The 17,203-nt window shown below is 36.2% G+C and overlaps 1 protein-coding gene across 2 annotated transcripts in view; it reads right to left on the bottom strand.

Annotated features, from left to right (window-relative positions):
* Positions 1–13,127: 13,127 nt before the first annotated feature.
* Positions 13,128–17,203, bottom strand: part of SYN2 (synapsin II) — a 186,922-nt gene continuing 182,846 nt past the window's right edge. For both annotated transcript variants that reach the window (XM_010584436.1, XM_010584437.1), the window contains exon 12: positions 13,128–15,479. In XM_010584436.1, the coding sequence (XP_010582738.1) occupies positions 15,351–15,479 (129 nt within the window). In that variant the 3' untranslated portion in view covers positions 13,128–15,350. The remainder of the gene's footprint in view (positions 15,480–17,203) is intronic.

Raw genomic sequence — 17,203 nt, forward strand, 5'->3', positions numbered from 1 at the left:
CCTCATAAATCTGACCCATTTGTAGAAAATTTGACTTTTGGTTTGAACAGGAAGCAAGCAACTAAAAACAAAGACTTGTGTGTAGAGAGTAGGAAGGACTGTAAGTTTTAAACACAGCAGTTCAGATACACAGATAGGTACAGGAGTCCTAGTTATCCATTCTGCTACTATTCTGACTTATTAGTTTTTCTGAAGTTCAGAATTAGATGAGAATTGAAAACAATGGTGGGTCTTTTTGTAACCTTTGTAGTTTTGGATTTTTCCCTGCACATCACCCATCCCCCACCCTCCCATATCCCAGAGAAACACGGAGACTTTGCAACTCAGTATGACTGATCAGTCTAAAGAAATTTTTAGTATGGAATGCCATATGTTTTGTAGAACAGGGCAGAGATTTTAAATAGCTGAATTAATGTTTCGGGAGTGTTCAAAATGAAACACTAGGTCACTACGTAGAGTTCATAGCTGGTCAGTGTACTTGTGCCCCTCCTAAGTTTTATGCATGACCTACTGAAGATCAAAAAGAAATGTTGATTTGAAATACCTACACCCCAAGAAGATGTACTAAAACATATCCCAAAAAGTTACTGTAAGGATAGCAAAATTCCTCTTCCTGGCTTTGTCCTGAAGAACAAGTGTAACTTTATCCAGCAGCTCCATTTCCCAGCATGCTTCTGCTGACTCTAGTAACACACATTTTTATGCTTTTGGTCTAAAAAGTGACCTGGGTTGTAGTCTTTCTTGGACATTATTATATTTTATTCCTCATTTTTCAGAACAGATTAGTGAATTCAGTCTTCTCATTCATCCAGTTTTTATTATCTGCTATTTGTAAAGAGAACTCAGGCCCCTTAAGATAAGCCTCCAGTTTGGTTGGGGCAGGGGGGGGAGCTTCTGTTTGTTTGGGTTTTTTTTTTTAAACCTATTTTAGGCTTTTGCTGTTCTCAGAGAGAGGTAAGATAATAAACTCATCTTAATACCTCTTTGGAAGGTACATGTACTGTATCTGTAAGTCTGATGTTGTGAACACCGCTCACATCCAAGCTCTCAACTATGAATGCATCCTGTGCTAATGTCTAATGCTATGTGGAATTGCCAAGTGGTCTTTTATCCAAATACTTACTAGGCTGGGGACTGCTTAATCTCCGAGATCAGGGAGACTTATTCTGATGTGGCTGTACACTCTAGACAGTTAAATTTGCAGAAATCCACTGAAGGCAGTTTGCTTTTCAGAAGTTGCTGAGGGCGTAATTTGGCTTTTTGCAGTTTGAGGGTGGGCTGTTTAACCTGAACAAGTTCCAGCTTGTTCAATTATAATTTAACAATATATTTTCCCCATACTTGCTGTGTTCCTCCCAAGAGATGCTTGCATCTCCTTGATGCATGAAAGGATACCTGTATTTAATGTACATATTAAATAAGTCTGTAAAGTAAATTCTCACATAATTTTACATTTAAAAGTACTATTTGAGGTGTGTGTGTATATATAATTTTGTTAGATGCATGTATAGAAATAAAACAGTCTTTGCTCTTCCCTTTTGTACCTCCTCAAGACATGTAATCTACAAAGCAGGAGAATTGCATGATAAAATGTGCCAGAGTGGAATGCATAATTATTCCAGAGGAGGGTAAGTCAGTTCAGAACTTGTACTAACATTCTTAAGGGCAGCAGGAGTCTTCTTGCCATGAAATTACATCAGCTCTCTATGGCCCAGAGTCAATGCACATGCTTTCCCTTTCTAGTAAAAGAAAGGTGTGAAAAATGCTAATGTCTTAAAAAATGTACTGTAGAACAAAGCTGAGTAAACGAATATACATTATAGTGTGGTGTTCACCTGTAAGTGAACTTGGGTTTAAGGGGAGAAGAGATTGAGACATTGTACTTTTAAAACAACCATTTCACTTTTTTAATAGATTAAGTCATGACTTGCAAACAGACAAAAAACCATCTAAATAAGAAAAAGAATGCTTCCTTGATCCTAGTTCAGAGACATTCCCATAACAGGTGGGGCAGAGGCCTTTAAATTACAGGTCTCCTCTATAGACTCAAATTTGTTACAATTCCATCAAGCAATGAGGAAAAGACATTTTCACAGTGAATAGCAGTGGATGCGGCTAGCAACACCCATTTTCAAGATGGTTAAAAGATGAATGTTTTGTTGGGATTGTGTAGTAACAATATCAGAGGTAGAATCTCTTCTATATGGAAACACTACCCAGTTTTCTAGGAGTCTTAAGATGAAGCATACAGCACTTAATGCTAACTAATATACTTAAATTGTCACCAAGACAGTTAACTAATGCAGCTCAGCACAGTTGTGATTTACTATCATTTCTGTGTAGTAATTAGGCCTGGTTCAGCTAGTGGATAGGGAGTGACTAATTTCCATTTCCCCATGAGAAGAGGGGAGGAAAGGAACATTTCCTTTTTCTTAAACTAGAATATTTGGCATTTACAGCTGTTTGGTGGACCTATTGTGCAAAACAAGTTGTACATGGACTGCAAACTGATATGGCACCTTGGCAGCAGAATTTGTTTGCACACTATATTCTAGTGGCAGTCTCTTTAGCAGCACACCATGTTTCTTACTGCATGTGGCCAGTGGAGTATGTGGTCTCAGGCTATGCATGACTGAAGAAAAAAGTGTATGTGGGGAAAACTTGCCTAAATATACATCCACACTCACAAAACTATTGTTAACGTGGGTTGCAAAGAAAGAAAAATGTGCAAAAAGCAGAGACTATAGGAGCTTGGCTTGAACCAGCCAAAACTATGAAGTATTCAGTGATGATAGATATAGTCAGGATAGTAATCTACTGCTTAAAGGGCCCATCTGGAAGATTTACATAATCATCAGTTGGAGAGATCTGTACAGTAGATCTCCAGTTAGGGCACATTTGGCAAGTGAGGTGTTAGCTTATGGCATTCTGCACTTAGTAAAAGGATGCTTTGCCCCCTCTTCTTTCTTTGTATGTTAAAACTCCTCCTAACTTTAGGGGAGGAGGCATATTATGACTGAAACTGTGAGATGCTCACATTTTATTACAGTGGGTGGGAATGAAATACATATATTCTTCTCTCACATTGACATCTTTTTCTGATTATCTGAAAAATTTTTGCCCAATAGCTCCAGTTCCCACAAACAACATTTCAGGAAAATGGCAGAATTTTATGTGAAATACCTGAGGGGTAGGGGAAAAGAAGCATCAGCTCATCCTGTTTTTCCTTAACAGCAGAACTTCTAAAAAAATCTAACATCCGTGGACCACGTTAATTCTCTGAGTGATCATCTTCACTGTTCTGAGTTACAATAAAATCAAAACCACACTTCAGGTTTTGCTGCAGCCTCCAAAGGGCACATGGCATGCTAATGAAGCACAGCTCTTGTTAATTGTAGTTTCATGCATCTAAACTACTGTCTACTGTTTCTTAAGTATTGCAGTAATTCTGTAACTGATGGAGCAGATCTAGCTGTATAATTTTAAGCCCCTATACTAGATTACCTCTTAGAAGTGCTTGTCACTCACACACTTGTAACAGACTTTTGAGAAGTAGCTTGCAAATTAAAAAATGGTTACGTATCAGCCCATACGCACTACTTCTTTCTTTTCATGTCTCATCTGGATAGACAAAAGTTCTTTTGTATTGCTTGTCTAGGTACTTTTAAAATCTACATAATCTTTTGCCAAAAGTTCATTCTTAGTTAAGAAAGCAAGAGAAGAACATGAAAAATCAGCGTTCATTTTTTACTACTTACTCTAGCTATCTTCATGGTGCCAGGAAGCATAGGTCAGTGCAACACAATAATAACAATTCAAAATCTTGCCTTTAAACAGAAATTCAGCTACTCCTCAGAGCTTATAAATCCTTAAAGTAGAATTTGGCTGATTGGGATTGGTCAGAAAAACAGGCACATGTGAATAAAGTAAAAAAGGTTGGGAGGAGAGATAAATGCTAACAAAACCCATGTGTATAGAGTTAAGGTCCCAATTAATCCATTCTTGGTCTTGTCAGGTTAGCTTACATTTTATCCAGTTCTGTTACCTGTTATGATCCATCACTTTTATTGAGCAGAGTTTTAGCCATAAAGCCAAGTACCTTCTCCTCCATAATATGTATCCTGTACTGGGAAACTTAAATGTCAAGTAATGTGAAGTGGATCAGTTTTTAAACACCACATTCACCCTTGGAAGTTCTGAGCAATGCTACTGCTAATTAAGGTCAAAACTCTGGTCCCAGTAAAAAATACAAAATCTGCCTTTTTTTTTTTTTTTTAATTGATTCTCTTTCTAATTCTTTGTAACATAGTCTGTGGGAAAAATACCCGTGTTTCTTTTACTCCTGGGCTATCTTAAAGTGAAAGAGGGGGATAGTCTTTCTGTTGTTGTTCTTGGCTTTTTTTAAATTTAAAGAACTCATGTGATACTCTAGACATTATTTGAATTCTTTCTCTTTTTACAAAAGTTAAATTTTATTTGCATTCTTTCTTGAATTAATTTTTGAGCTGCAAGAATCTAACTACAGATGAGCAAATCAATGTTTCATGAAACTTAATGCAAACTATCATCTTGAGGTGGAATATTCTTCCTTAGAAAATCTGAGGAATTAGAGGAAATGAGGAAAACAGGATTTTACAAATTTGGCTGCTTATTTACATGACTGAATCTGCATTTGGAAAACTAACTACTAATTTTAGGTACCTATTTTGAAACTTTTGATATGAGATTTTAAAAACATTTAAAAAAAAAGAAAAAAAATTTGCTTGTTTAGGAATGTATGTCTAATAAAAAGCATTTCCATGTTGTAGACATGTATTGTCATTCAGAACTTAAACTCATTTGTGCTGGCATATGTGACAGTTTAGATCATCTTTCTTAGATTACTCTGAGGCAATAATCACTTTAGTTATTTTTGGTATGGAAAAAGAAACTCTACTAGTGATCAAAATTTGCAAATGCTTCTTTCTTTGCAGCACTGTCTTGCTAAACAGCTTTATTTTGCCAGGGGAAGAAGAAAGGCTGAGCTCAATTGAGTTGCCTCTTACTCCATGCCGGAATGGTTACAAAGGATAAGATAGCTGAGTGTCCAGACATAAAAGGAAACTTAGTCCCAAACATTGGCAACTAGTGCCATTTTATATCACCTTTGTATATCCTGCCTAGCCTCCAACTGCCATTTTAGTATAGCCCAGGTCTCCCACAGATCCTGTATCATACCTGCCAACCCCCGTGTGGCTATCCTGGTTACCAAGATAGGCATTGCGATATGAGATCTAAAAGGGCACTAGATAGCTATGTTGGACTTATTCAGCCACCTGCTTCCTACCCAACCTCACTGGAAGCTGCTGTTGATGGACAACTTGCTAGGAAATTTATTTGTAGTATTCAACCAAATACTGACAACCACCATGTCAATGCACAGACAATATGCACTGACTTTTTCAATTTTGTAAATAGGAGCTTTATTGTATGTGATAAGTTCATTGAGACAACATTGGCTCAGAGAAGTGACTTTGTTCTTGTGGAGTAGGAAGTATACAGAGTACACACAATATTTACAGAGTACCTTAGTACTATTTTGACTAATTTTTACCAGAGAGTTAGTGGTTGTTTCAAAGCTAGATTAGTCACTTTGTCCATAATTACAATCTCTTGAAATCTGCTTCAGCGTTTTGAATTGGCTTCAGGCCTAATGGTCAGAAAATGGCTCCATCTCAATCTTAAGACTAAACTTGATTGGTAGCTTTTGTAGATTTCATATTATCCTGACTTATAAGTGAATGATGAAAAAAAGATGGACTGCTGTGCATAGAAACCTGTGGCATCATAAGCTGCATCTGCACGGAAAAGGTGCAAATGAAGTACAGACCTTATGTTCCTAGCCTAATGTTCATAAAGATGAACTATCACAGACACTCCGATTATTTCTGTGTTACCATTTATGCAACCTGAGATAGCATTACTTTGGATAACTGGGTATTTAGAGCTTGCACGTGAATTCAAAGCACAATCTGTTTAATGAAGTAGGACAAAATGAACAATATATGTTTGAATAGACTTTTTATAAAAACTGATTTTTTCTGATTAGTATTTTGGAGATGTGTTATAGATTGCTTAAAAATGTCTTAACCATGAAACACTGCATAAGGAACATGAGCATGCATCAGCTTGCATGTGACACGCTTTAGCACGCTTGGAGGTATAAAGAAGTTTTGGCATTGTGGAGAGGCAATGTGTTATGTACATTGTGTGGGAGGATACACCATGCAGATTTGATTGCATCATCTTGCTCTCTTTTTTCTTTTCTTTTCTTTCTTTTTTTTTTTTTGTTGCAGATGGTAAAACAAAGACTGTAGTGAAACCCATTTTCTCCCAGGAAGAGGTGGGAGGGAATTTTATATGAGCAAGAAACTTTGCCTCAAGTCGAAATCTGGTGCCTGGACTAATGAACTACCTGTAATTCATACTGTACTAAGTATTGCTGAAACTAGGCATGTACTAATCATGAACCATGCCAAACTATGCATAATTACTATGCTTTCTCTGTAGCGGTAATTAATTTGCGTTAGCAACTTTGATTAATCTTTCTAATCTAAAAGTAAAGTGCTTCTCAGACATGAAAGGCTCTATAACTGCTCAGGGTTGTTATTGCAGCCCAACGAAGGGTGTTTCAATCCAGTGGGGGGCAGGAGGGGGACAAAACTTTAAAAAATCAAAGTATAGCTGATATTTATGACCTAATGAAAACTATTAACAGTTAAAGCATTCTGTTTTGCCACAGAATTCATTGTCTGAACTACAGGCTTCTGTACACAGTACATTCCTCCTGAAAGAAAAGAGAGTTGTCATTAATTCAGTAAGAGGGTTTCTGTGAGGGCTGTTCCACAAAGACAAGGGTTATGTGCCAAACAGAGGGACCGAGATCCCACCTTATAGCTGGCAATGCTATGTATTTAATGTTAGTAATGTCGCAGTGCAAACATACCCATAAATTCATTTTAGTCTTAACCTGGAGGAAAGCATTGTTCTAGGCCTGATTGTTCAACTATGATACTGAGTCAGTCCTCATTGTCAGTCCAAGAAGGGTGTCATTTGTGTTGCCTGTGAGTGACGTGGACATGCCTGCTTTTCAGGAAATACGTATGCTAAAATCATCAACTTAGACTATGTTGACAAACAGAGAGCTATCAGATGTTAATGTATGAACTAAATTCTGACATCACTGGAGATTATAAAGTTTCCATACTTCTTTGCCAACCTCCTGGCCCAAGCCAGGCTCTTCATCCAAAGGAATCCATAACTGCTGAAAGGACTTATGTCATCAAATGGTGATTGTGATTTACCTAGACTTCGTATCTATCAGATCTACAAGAGGTAAAATAGATGTGTCCCTACAAACCCATTACAAATCCCATAGGCTTTTTAAGTTAACGTTGTGTTGCTCATTTTCTCCCTTAGACATGCTAATATTAGACTTAATTTTTCTTGTTTCCCCTGTTAGCACTGTTTCCTGGCAAGGACTACTGCCGCATGTAATTCATAATAGGCAGAATGACATGATAATCATTTGGAAATGGATAGTCTAGAGATTGCTAATGAACTTCAGTTTGATTTAGATAATTTAAAAAAAAAATGCTGCTATTACCTGGAAGTCTGCGCTCAATTCTATTTTTGCAAGTTAGGGAAATATTTTTAAAATACATAACTTATTAGAAAATGTAAATGTGATTCCTAGAATTAATAGTTTTTTATGGTGCTGATTCAAAAAGGGAATTATTTGTGATAGTTTATTTTCTTACAGTTGTGGTTTGTGTCCAAATATTTTATAACCATAAAGCTACCTTTTTGATATCAGTCAAAACAGACAATATATATTGATGTTGAAACAAGCTTTGTAGAAGACATTTTTTTAAATCAGGCATGGGACTTTACATTTATTAGAAGGTGTTCACAAAAATAAGGGTAACATCATGCATATTCTTTGCAACTAAACCCAGTTATGGTTACAATTTGGAAATAAATTTAAATAGACATATGGAGATACAGTAGTACATATACACTCTATTTATGACATTAAGTTAGTGTACTGATAACAGCAATACATCAGAAGTCTACAACCAGCTGATGGAATGATTGTATAAGGAGGAAGAAACTGCTTCAATTTCTCACATTATTTATGTGGCTTTACAAGAATGTCAATGTGAACTGCCTCCTAAATTTAGGAGGCAAGAACAAGTCAAGACTATACTTTTGCAGTACAAAACATTTACACACAAAATACACATGCATTGCAATGCATTGGAAATGGGTAGAGCAAGGAGAAACCCATTACTCAATGCTTTATTAACACAATTCTACAAAGGAGTCTCAAATAGGATTATATAGTTCAGTCACAGTAAGGCCACAATATTACAATGGATAAGGACCTTAGAATTTGGCATTCTGTGTTAGTAATAGAACCCTTCCTTCTTTATAGATTTTTATACATGTTCCTGAATGGTATCTCATCAAAGTCCTCCTTTTTTTTTTTTTTTTTCCTGTAAGTTTAGCATATTGCTTAATACAACAGTTAGCACAGTAGAGAAGGGTACTGTCACAGGGCAAACAAAACCTATGTAACATTCACGTAGTTTTTAGACTATATGCTAGGTGCATTTAGATGAAGCTGGCTAATCAGAAAAGAGACTAGCAAAGGATTTCCTCAAGTTTCGAATAGTTTCAGCTTTTGCTTCATCTTCATTCACAGATGATCGGAAGAAGGATGATTCTGTGAAACTGAAGGCATTTGTCAAAGACTGCGACTTGCTGCAAGACAAAAATGCAACATGTTTTGTATGTTCATATTGTCTACCAGTTTCCATCTACATATAACTTTTATAAATTACGAGAAAAGGAAAAACATCCATGAGATGTAGACAGTTTACATGTGAACAAAATGAACATTCAACACAAGCAATTTAGTTAGATGTAGCATACAGAGCTGCTGCAACACAGCACATTCCTTCTGAACTTTGATTTGAGAAGTGGGATAATGTTTTCTTTAGAGAACACACTGCTTTTTTTACAGATCTGAAACATTGTATTCCAGTAAATTGGATGATGTAAATTAGAACTTGAGGAAAAAGTGGGCCTGCATGCTAAATCCAAATCACCACCCAACACAGGATGATTAATAATTGTGTTCTTCAAGGCTGCAAACTGTTATGCCCAAAGAAAAATTAGGTATATTGGCAAGAGTTTGAAGAATGAATCCTAAAGTGGTAATGTGCTCTCTCTCTCTCTCTCTCTATTTAGGATTTGATCCTTAATGGAGGCTTAATGACACTTTATATCTTTAAAAAAATTCCCTAAATCAGATACAATTTTTCTTGTCTATGAGCAGTTAGTCTAGCAATGTTATTCTGTTTTTAGTGCTATCATGTAACTACAGCAAAAGTTTCTGTAAGCATGAGTAAAGTAACATACAAGAAGGAAAACATCTGAGGTTTAAAACTTTAACTCATGACTTGTCAGATGAAATAATATTTAAAATGTAGGCTTGAATTTAAATAGAAAAAATGAATGAGTTATAATCTTTTTACAAAGACAACCATGCCTTAGTAAAACTAGGTAACCGATTTCATTTTTATCTCAGTACAATAATAGGATTTCAATTTTGGCTATAGTAAAACTGAAATGCTTTTCTTATTCAGATTGTCTTATACTCTTCATGGTTTGCAACTTCTCTGCCTCTAAACTAATAATGTACAGCAAACAGTGCTACAGGCGTTTTAGGTTTTTCATAAATTATAGTTGTGCTAATGAGAATAGACTGATAAATGTTTGTTTGTACTCACTGAAAGAGGGAGGGTGGGAAGCAGCACTTGACTTGATTAGTAACACAATAAGTAGCCTAATTAAATATTTATTCACAGATTAATAACATGTACATACAGGTTAGGCAACAGCATGTGGGTGAATACAAAGCATACACATGCAAATAGATAGAGTTAATCCTACAGGCAGGAGATCTGAGTCTTGGTGTGGACCTAAAACTGCTTCTTGAAAGTTAGAAACACTACTCTTATTATGGCTTGGATCTTAAAAACTTTAATTTCTCCTTTTTTATTTTATTTTAAATAGAGACTATTCTCTTCCATTTGTGGAAGAGGAAAATGAATCTAGATTTGAACAAGGAGCTAAAGGAAAGGGAGAAATCTGGGAAACAGTATGTGGTACAGTTCTTCTGTACCTGTTCTTAACTGTTTTTCCTAAATGTCAGAAGTTCCCGAGTTAAGTTTCAAACCATAAAGTGGCTTCCATCTTGCTTAAGAAAATCGACCTCCCTACTCTCTACGTATACTTAAATAACGGATGAATTACTCTGAGTTTTATGATTATAAAACAGAATAAAGAAATACACTGTCCTAGGAAGGCAAGGAAAATATTGTCATCTTTGCATATTGTCACCTAACACATCTTTTCCACTGAATTGTGCTCAGGTGAGGACTCAGAATTGGTTCACACTAGTATTAGCATATGAGTGGGTGAAAAAAGGGGATCTGTGTTACTTGGATGCAACAAAGACTACATGCCAGTCTTTGTACTTACCAAAACAAGTAGAATGTGTCTGTGACTCTACCGGCAATAGTGTGTGTCAGGATCACTATGTTGAAAAAACAGCAAATCATTGCTAATACCCTCCCCATGTTTTTTGTTCTCTGGGTTTAAGCTGTGAGAGGGGATAGAGCTACAGATCCTTTCCATATTCTTTACTGTAGCACGCGGCTGGCTAGATATAGCAACAATAGCATGCTGTACATTAAGGAATCTTCCAGCAGCAAGCTAACTACAGACAGTTTTCTGTGCAGGTCCTGCCATCTTCTCTGGAAAGGGCCTGTCTGAATTGCTTGTGCTGTACAGTCAGTAGCAATGCATAACCATGAACGAAGTGCAACCGTAAGAGAAACACAGTTCGGTAGTCACGGTCTAGCATGTTCATTGGGATTGTTTCTGAGATAGGCCTTTTGCAACTGGAATCTGTTGTCTGAGTGACTGCAAGGTTAAAAGTTTAAATAGATAAGACTTCCTCTTTTCTGTGCAGGCTTACAGCACACCCAGATCATGAGTCAGTGACATAAAAAGGAGAAAACAAATACGAGAAAGATGGTGAGTTTTCAGACCTAGTTGGGGCAGAAATTACACAACTAATAAATGAAATTTTGTGTAGTGCTTAGGATATAACTAATGATACTGTCTTACTAATCATAAACAGAGAATAAGCTTTTTGAAATGTTTTAAGCTCATTTTAGACTTGGGAACATATGTACATTTTTTTTTCTGAATATTAGACCAACTCCCAAATTACAGTTACGACAACAAACCTGTGTTATGAGGAGAAAAGAAAATGGATAAAGCAAATCTTACTTAAGTTGCGGATGAGACTGAGGCTTCTGTTGTGGAGCAGGCTGTGGAGCTGGCTGTGGAGCTGGCTGTGGAGCAGGCGGTGGCTGTGGCTCTGCTTCCTTTGATAATCTGGTGCTGGAAGGACCTTGAGCCTGGGGACGTGGTTGCTGAGTTGTAGGTCCAGGTGGACGCTGTGGCTGGGAAGTCGAGGGCTTTGCTGACTGCCCAGGGGGGTACATGCGCTGTGGCTGCAATGGCTCCTGGCTTTGTGATTGCATTCCTTGGGGTTGCACTGGGCCCCCTAGGTTCAGTACAAGAAAAACTTCATAATGTTATAGTATCAAAGAATTCTTATTAGATTTCATATCCAACACTTTAAAATAATCCTTGAATGTGATTAATTCTACTTTTGAGGCAAAATTCTATTAATATGGACTGCAGTTTCATGTAGTCAATACTACTAATCACAGCTGGTACATTAATAACTTGCTTGGAGCCCCTATGATTCATCCTTAAAATTGCTAAGAAGTACCAAATTTACGCCAGCAGTAGTAGTACTGACTTCAGATCAAATCAATGGAGTTACACTCAGTATAATTTTGGCCCAGCTCAAGGAGAGGCTACAAGATAATTGAATATACCAGTAATATCTACTTCAGCAATACAGCTACTATTTTCTGTGTAGTTATTGCAGTTTTGTTCCTCCAAAGTTTTAAAATTATTTCTGTAATATTCCTCTTAGATTCACTCTTATAGCAGTAAAAAAACTTTATACTGAAATTTTCCAGCTAAAGTCTTTTGATAACTTATTTAACCCCTTAGTGAAATATGTCAAGAACATTACAAGAAACACATAAAGTCATTACTAATTCTTTACCAAGATCTTTCACTAAGAAGGAAGTACGCTGGCAAACTACTGTATCAAGTGTGAAACTACAATGTGTAGTAGAGACTTAGGTTGTGAAATCCATGGCTGAAAGATGCTATATCATCATAGACATTTTTTTTTCCTGCTTTCTGACTGAAATAGTGCTGTGTCAGATATCAGTGGGCATGCTGCTGTTATCTGAGAAGTCTGAATGTGGTTTTCTGGGCTGATAGTTGTTATAACTGAATCTTTATTCTTGCATGTGACAAGGCACACAGGACATCTGAGTTAAGGGGAAGAAAGGACAGGATGAAATTCTGAGGTATTTGTTTATATCTTTCAGTCAGGGTAAGAGCTTTGCTTAACAGTAAATATTATAGAAGACAACTATCTAGATGTTCTGAACATTTGGGCATTTTTAGTCTTACATAGATATTTAGTGCAAGTAAAAGACTTAATCTATTCAGGTCTCTAAAAGAAAACCTTCATATCTGGAAGTACTGCTGCAATACATGATTTTTTTTTTTTTTTTAATTGCTATTATAGTTAGCTTTCCAGTTACTATATGAATTCCAGTGTAAGTGTCTGAGAACAGCACGTACCAATGCTTCAGTAAGTTTTAATACAGTTGTAGCAGTGTGTTGTGGTGTAGAAAGATAAATAGCACGTACTGTATGTTAAGGAATGTGCCTTCATTGTTTATTAATTTGAACCACTTTTGTAGGAAATATTTGAAGGTGATAACATGGTCTTGCAACATCTTAATAAGGTTCGTTTTCTTATTAGTCTCCTTTCACTCAATATTGAAAAACAGAAAGGTTTCTTTTCCCCACTTGTACATACAGGCTTGAATGCCAGAAACTTTACACTGAAGACAGATATAACTTTCTTTTATTGCACATTAAGCTGTACAAGATATTTCACATAAAAGATATACTGCTGTCACACTTCCAGCATTTGCTCGCTTTCTTGCAGCTGGGTTGTACAAAAGGCAACAATCATGAAAGAAACTTTTACCAAAAATAACTCAACAAAACTGAACATTAAGCCTACACTGTAAAACATCTGTTCCCTGTTACCCACAATATTGCACCTAAGCATGCTTACATGCAGAGAGACATTTTGGCTTGCTTCTTGTCTGTGGTATGTAGCAATAGTGTGTGCCCTTGTAAATCCTTTACAGTCAACAAGCTGAAATCCTATCTGAAACACCCATCTCTTCTTTGCACACACAACTCACAAATGTCGTGTGAAAAGCACTTGTGAATACTTGCACTACTACATGCAAAAAATACCAACTGCTTTAAATAAAATCAATCATCAGATTCATTTCTTCACCCCAGGGCAGTATGGTTTATTCACTTTTATGGTGTCTGGAGGTAAGGATTTGTGAACCTGATTCTAAGTGGAATTTTCTTAATATAGAACAAAATAGCCAATGCCATCATTGGAATGATCACTGACCCAGACAAATGCTGATCACTAAAGCAAAATATTCATGTAATTTACTGATAGGTAGTAAACAGTAGCACTTACCACAAACATTTAAATAGCTAATAATGCATACCTTAATTCTCATCTTACCAGCCAGCTTGTACAAATAAAAGAAACACTGAGAATGATGATTCTCACTGATAATTTTTTCCAGTGTTTGTAGGGAAAACAGAAGCAGAACATAAGGTTGTTTTCCCTTTAAACAAAATTGTTTGCACTAAACTAATGGCCACTACTCATCTTTGTACATATTCAAGATTGAAATTATAGTTTTGTGGCTCACTTGCAACTAAGCTTTATGGTATGCTAGCAGTGTGTAGCTTGTGATTCTAGGCTAGATTTCTCACAACAGATTAACTGCCTGCCTGTGTATTTCTTGTAATATTACATTATAAATTGGTTACGCAAAAATCACAAATAATTTACCTACAGAAAATCTAGCAGTTGTCAGGCATCTCAATTCTTTTTGCATGTTTGATTTCAAGCAGTTATTATAAACCCTATTTATGTGGATAACGCTGGGACTGAATGTTCTTTATAGCTATCTAGATATTTCTCAGTTTAAAATAGTAGACCTGAGTTGGTGAAGAAAACTGCTGACATTTTGTCTTGCATTCTAATCAAAGGGCAAGATCCCTAGCTGGTTAAGGGTACCTTGGTCTACAATCTCCTAACATCTCAGTATTTGAAAAAAATGAGCTCTTACAGGAAGTTTAACAGTCCTTGAGGTACTTCTCACCAAATAACCTGGGATTTAACTCTTCAGTAAGTGTAAGATTTCTGAAAGTATTTGCATTAGTTTTCATTAAAAATCTCCATAGATTACTAATTCAGAATGACAACAAAAGGTACTACTTAATTGAAATAGGATACATTAAATACTCACACTTTCACTGAGATATTGCACATAGGTGGCCCATTTACATAGCTTTGTAGCTAATAATTTAATGCAGAATTACTAAAAATATGAATACCAGTATGTAAAATAGAAGATATTTTAAATATTCCTTGGGAAGAACTGTATCTTATGGAGTCGCTGAAATATTAGACTTCCACTTGCGTATAAGTAAAACTCAAATGTTAACAAACTTTATAAAATTATAAATCAAAAGCCTCACTAGCAAATTCTAATCTAGACTTTTAAAAAAATATCTGGATCACCTACCTATTAATCATGCACACACACAAAAAAATAAAGGCTATGAATACAGTGTGCACACACTCACTGAGTAAGCAAAAGTATTTAGATTTGAACCTTGGTGGTATTTTACTTAACGATATATAATACTCAAAAAATACTGTCTAACCATCCATAATGTACAGTTGCACTGGGCTCTAGAGAGGCACATTCTTTGTACACTGTTGACAACAGCCCTGAAATCACAAATTTTACAGAGAAAGGTAGGTAAGCATTACACGCACAGACATGAACAAGTAAACAACCAGACGGTATAGTTGACACTGCATAGAAAAAACACAGTCCAGGTCAGCACTGAAACAATGCAAAAACTGAACAAAACTGGTATGTTTGCTTTTAAGATTGTGTGTTTGTTTCTTTTCTTTTGTCATTTTTGCTTTAACCCTTGCTTTTAGTCTCAGTTATCTAAGTAGCCTGGACTTGTTTTGGTCCTACTGCAACGCCATTACAGTCGAGAATGTACTGTAAACAACCTTGAGGTGGTGGTCGCTGAGGTGGGATTTTGTTTGGCTCTGGCTCCTTTAGTGATCCGCTCTGGAAAATACATTTGAAAACAGAAGAGAAAGAAAATTAGAGTAGCTTAGTTCCAATTTTCCACTAATTTGTCTTTATTTTCATTAGAAATCTCTTTATTGGTTGGGGCTGAACATATACTTTTAATTTATTCCAGATAACATTTTCTAATTTAGTTGCTGTCTGACATGATATATGAATCCTGGACTAGTCCAAAGCTGAGTTCTGAAAAAAAAAATGGTTTTTCCTTTGCAGCATGTGATCATGATATAAGGAGCGCCTTCTCAAATCTCACCTCCATTTGTGTATGGTCTTTCTCCTTCAGTTCCTAGCACCTTGAACGACTTTTCTGTATCTCATTGCTTCTGCTCTCTTTTTTAGGATAGACTGAATAGAAAATGGACTTCAACAGATACCTTTGTATAATTTAAGAAATAATTTATTTTTAATTACATTCACTTGTACCTGGAAGCTCTAGCACAGCAGGATTTTTTGCTAGTGATAGTTTCACTTTGATTCACTGACTGTAAATGGGAAGGGAGATGGACTACTCTAGGTTAGCTGTTTTGCTAAGCAAAATGAAAGAAGGAAGCAAAAACCACAGACAAATAATAAAAATAATTGAAATTACTTCATGCTACTCCATCTGACATGTTATTAGAAACACATGTAATACTTAACTTTTCAAAACAGGAGATTTATTTGGCAGTGTCCTTTTCAAATGTATACTTGTCGAGAGGAAAAGATGGGCCTGAACCAAAACCTTGGAGCAGAACACCCTCTGGGAACATTAGCATTTGAATCCAAAGTTTGTCTTAGGCCCATGTCTAATATTTTGAAAAGTGAAATATGTTGAATCATTGGACATAATAGCTTGGGGGATTTTTTAAAGATCCAGAAATTAAATTGCCATCTGTCAAGAGGAAAAATCCCAGAATGTATTAAAGAGTAAATGTAAAATTAATTAAACATGTTTCTTGCAAAGCTTACTGTTTTTTTTCTGATAGATTTGTATTTGATCTTAGAACTATAGAAATAAGTCTTACTCATAGGGATGTGAATTCCTGCACAGCAATCTAGAAGTTACACTTTTTAAATGTTATAACAACACTCTGTCGTATGCAGCTGTTGCAAATTGCTTTGTCTGCTTTAGCTAGATAAATAAAAGGACATAGGACAGGTTCAAAACGCTAATTATTCAGAATTACCAACCTTCAGAAGACCAAATGAGGAGAAAAAATGATACATACAAAATGAATGAGGCAAAATCGGATCCTTGTGTTAACTGACCCAGTTACATAGTCCTCGGCAACCAGCATTGTAAGGATGGGGTTATGTAGGAAAGAAGAGAATTTCATAAGGAAAGACGCAGCCACCAGAAAATTTTAAAGTGCTTTAGTGTGGGTTAAAGTCTTCTCTGTGTTGTTTCTTTTCTTCCTCTAATTTTCTGAACCACATATAAAAGTTGACATTCTATCCCATGCATGTTTCAGTCACGTTAAGTATTTGTGGTATCCACTCAGTATAATGGGTTGGAGCTCACTGAAACAGTATGCATTTACATCAGTAACTCCTTGGATACTGGGGAAATTAGCCCAGAGTGGAAACCTTGAAAAGTTGCCCTAGAGGAGCTAACTCCTTTCATTTTCTAGTACCATTGTTCTGATGCACCTGGCACCTTCCTCTGTACGCCTTCAGGGCATTTGGGTGCTCTGTGTTAGAGAGAGCAGCCTGTGTCTCCTTTG

This window comes from Haliaeetus leucocephalus, unplaced genomic scaffold (assembly GCF_000737465.1).
Source record: "Haliaeetus leucocephalus isolate CR32 unplaced genomic scaffold, Haliaeetus_leucocephalus-4.0 Scaffold984, whole genome shotgun sequence".
Taxonomy (NCBI): Eukaryota; Metazoa; Chordata; class Aves; order Accipitriformes; family Accipitridae; genus Haliaeetus; species Haliaeetus leucocephalus.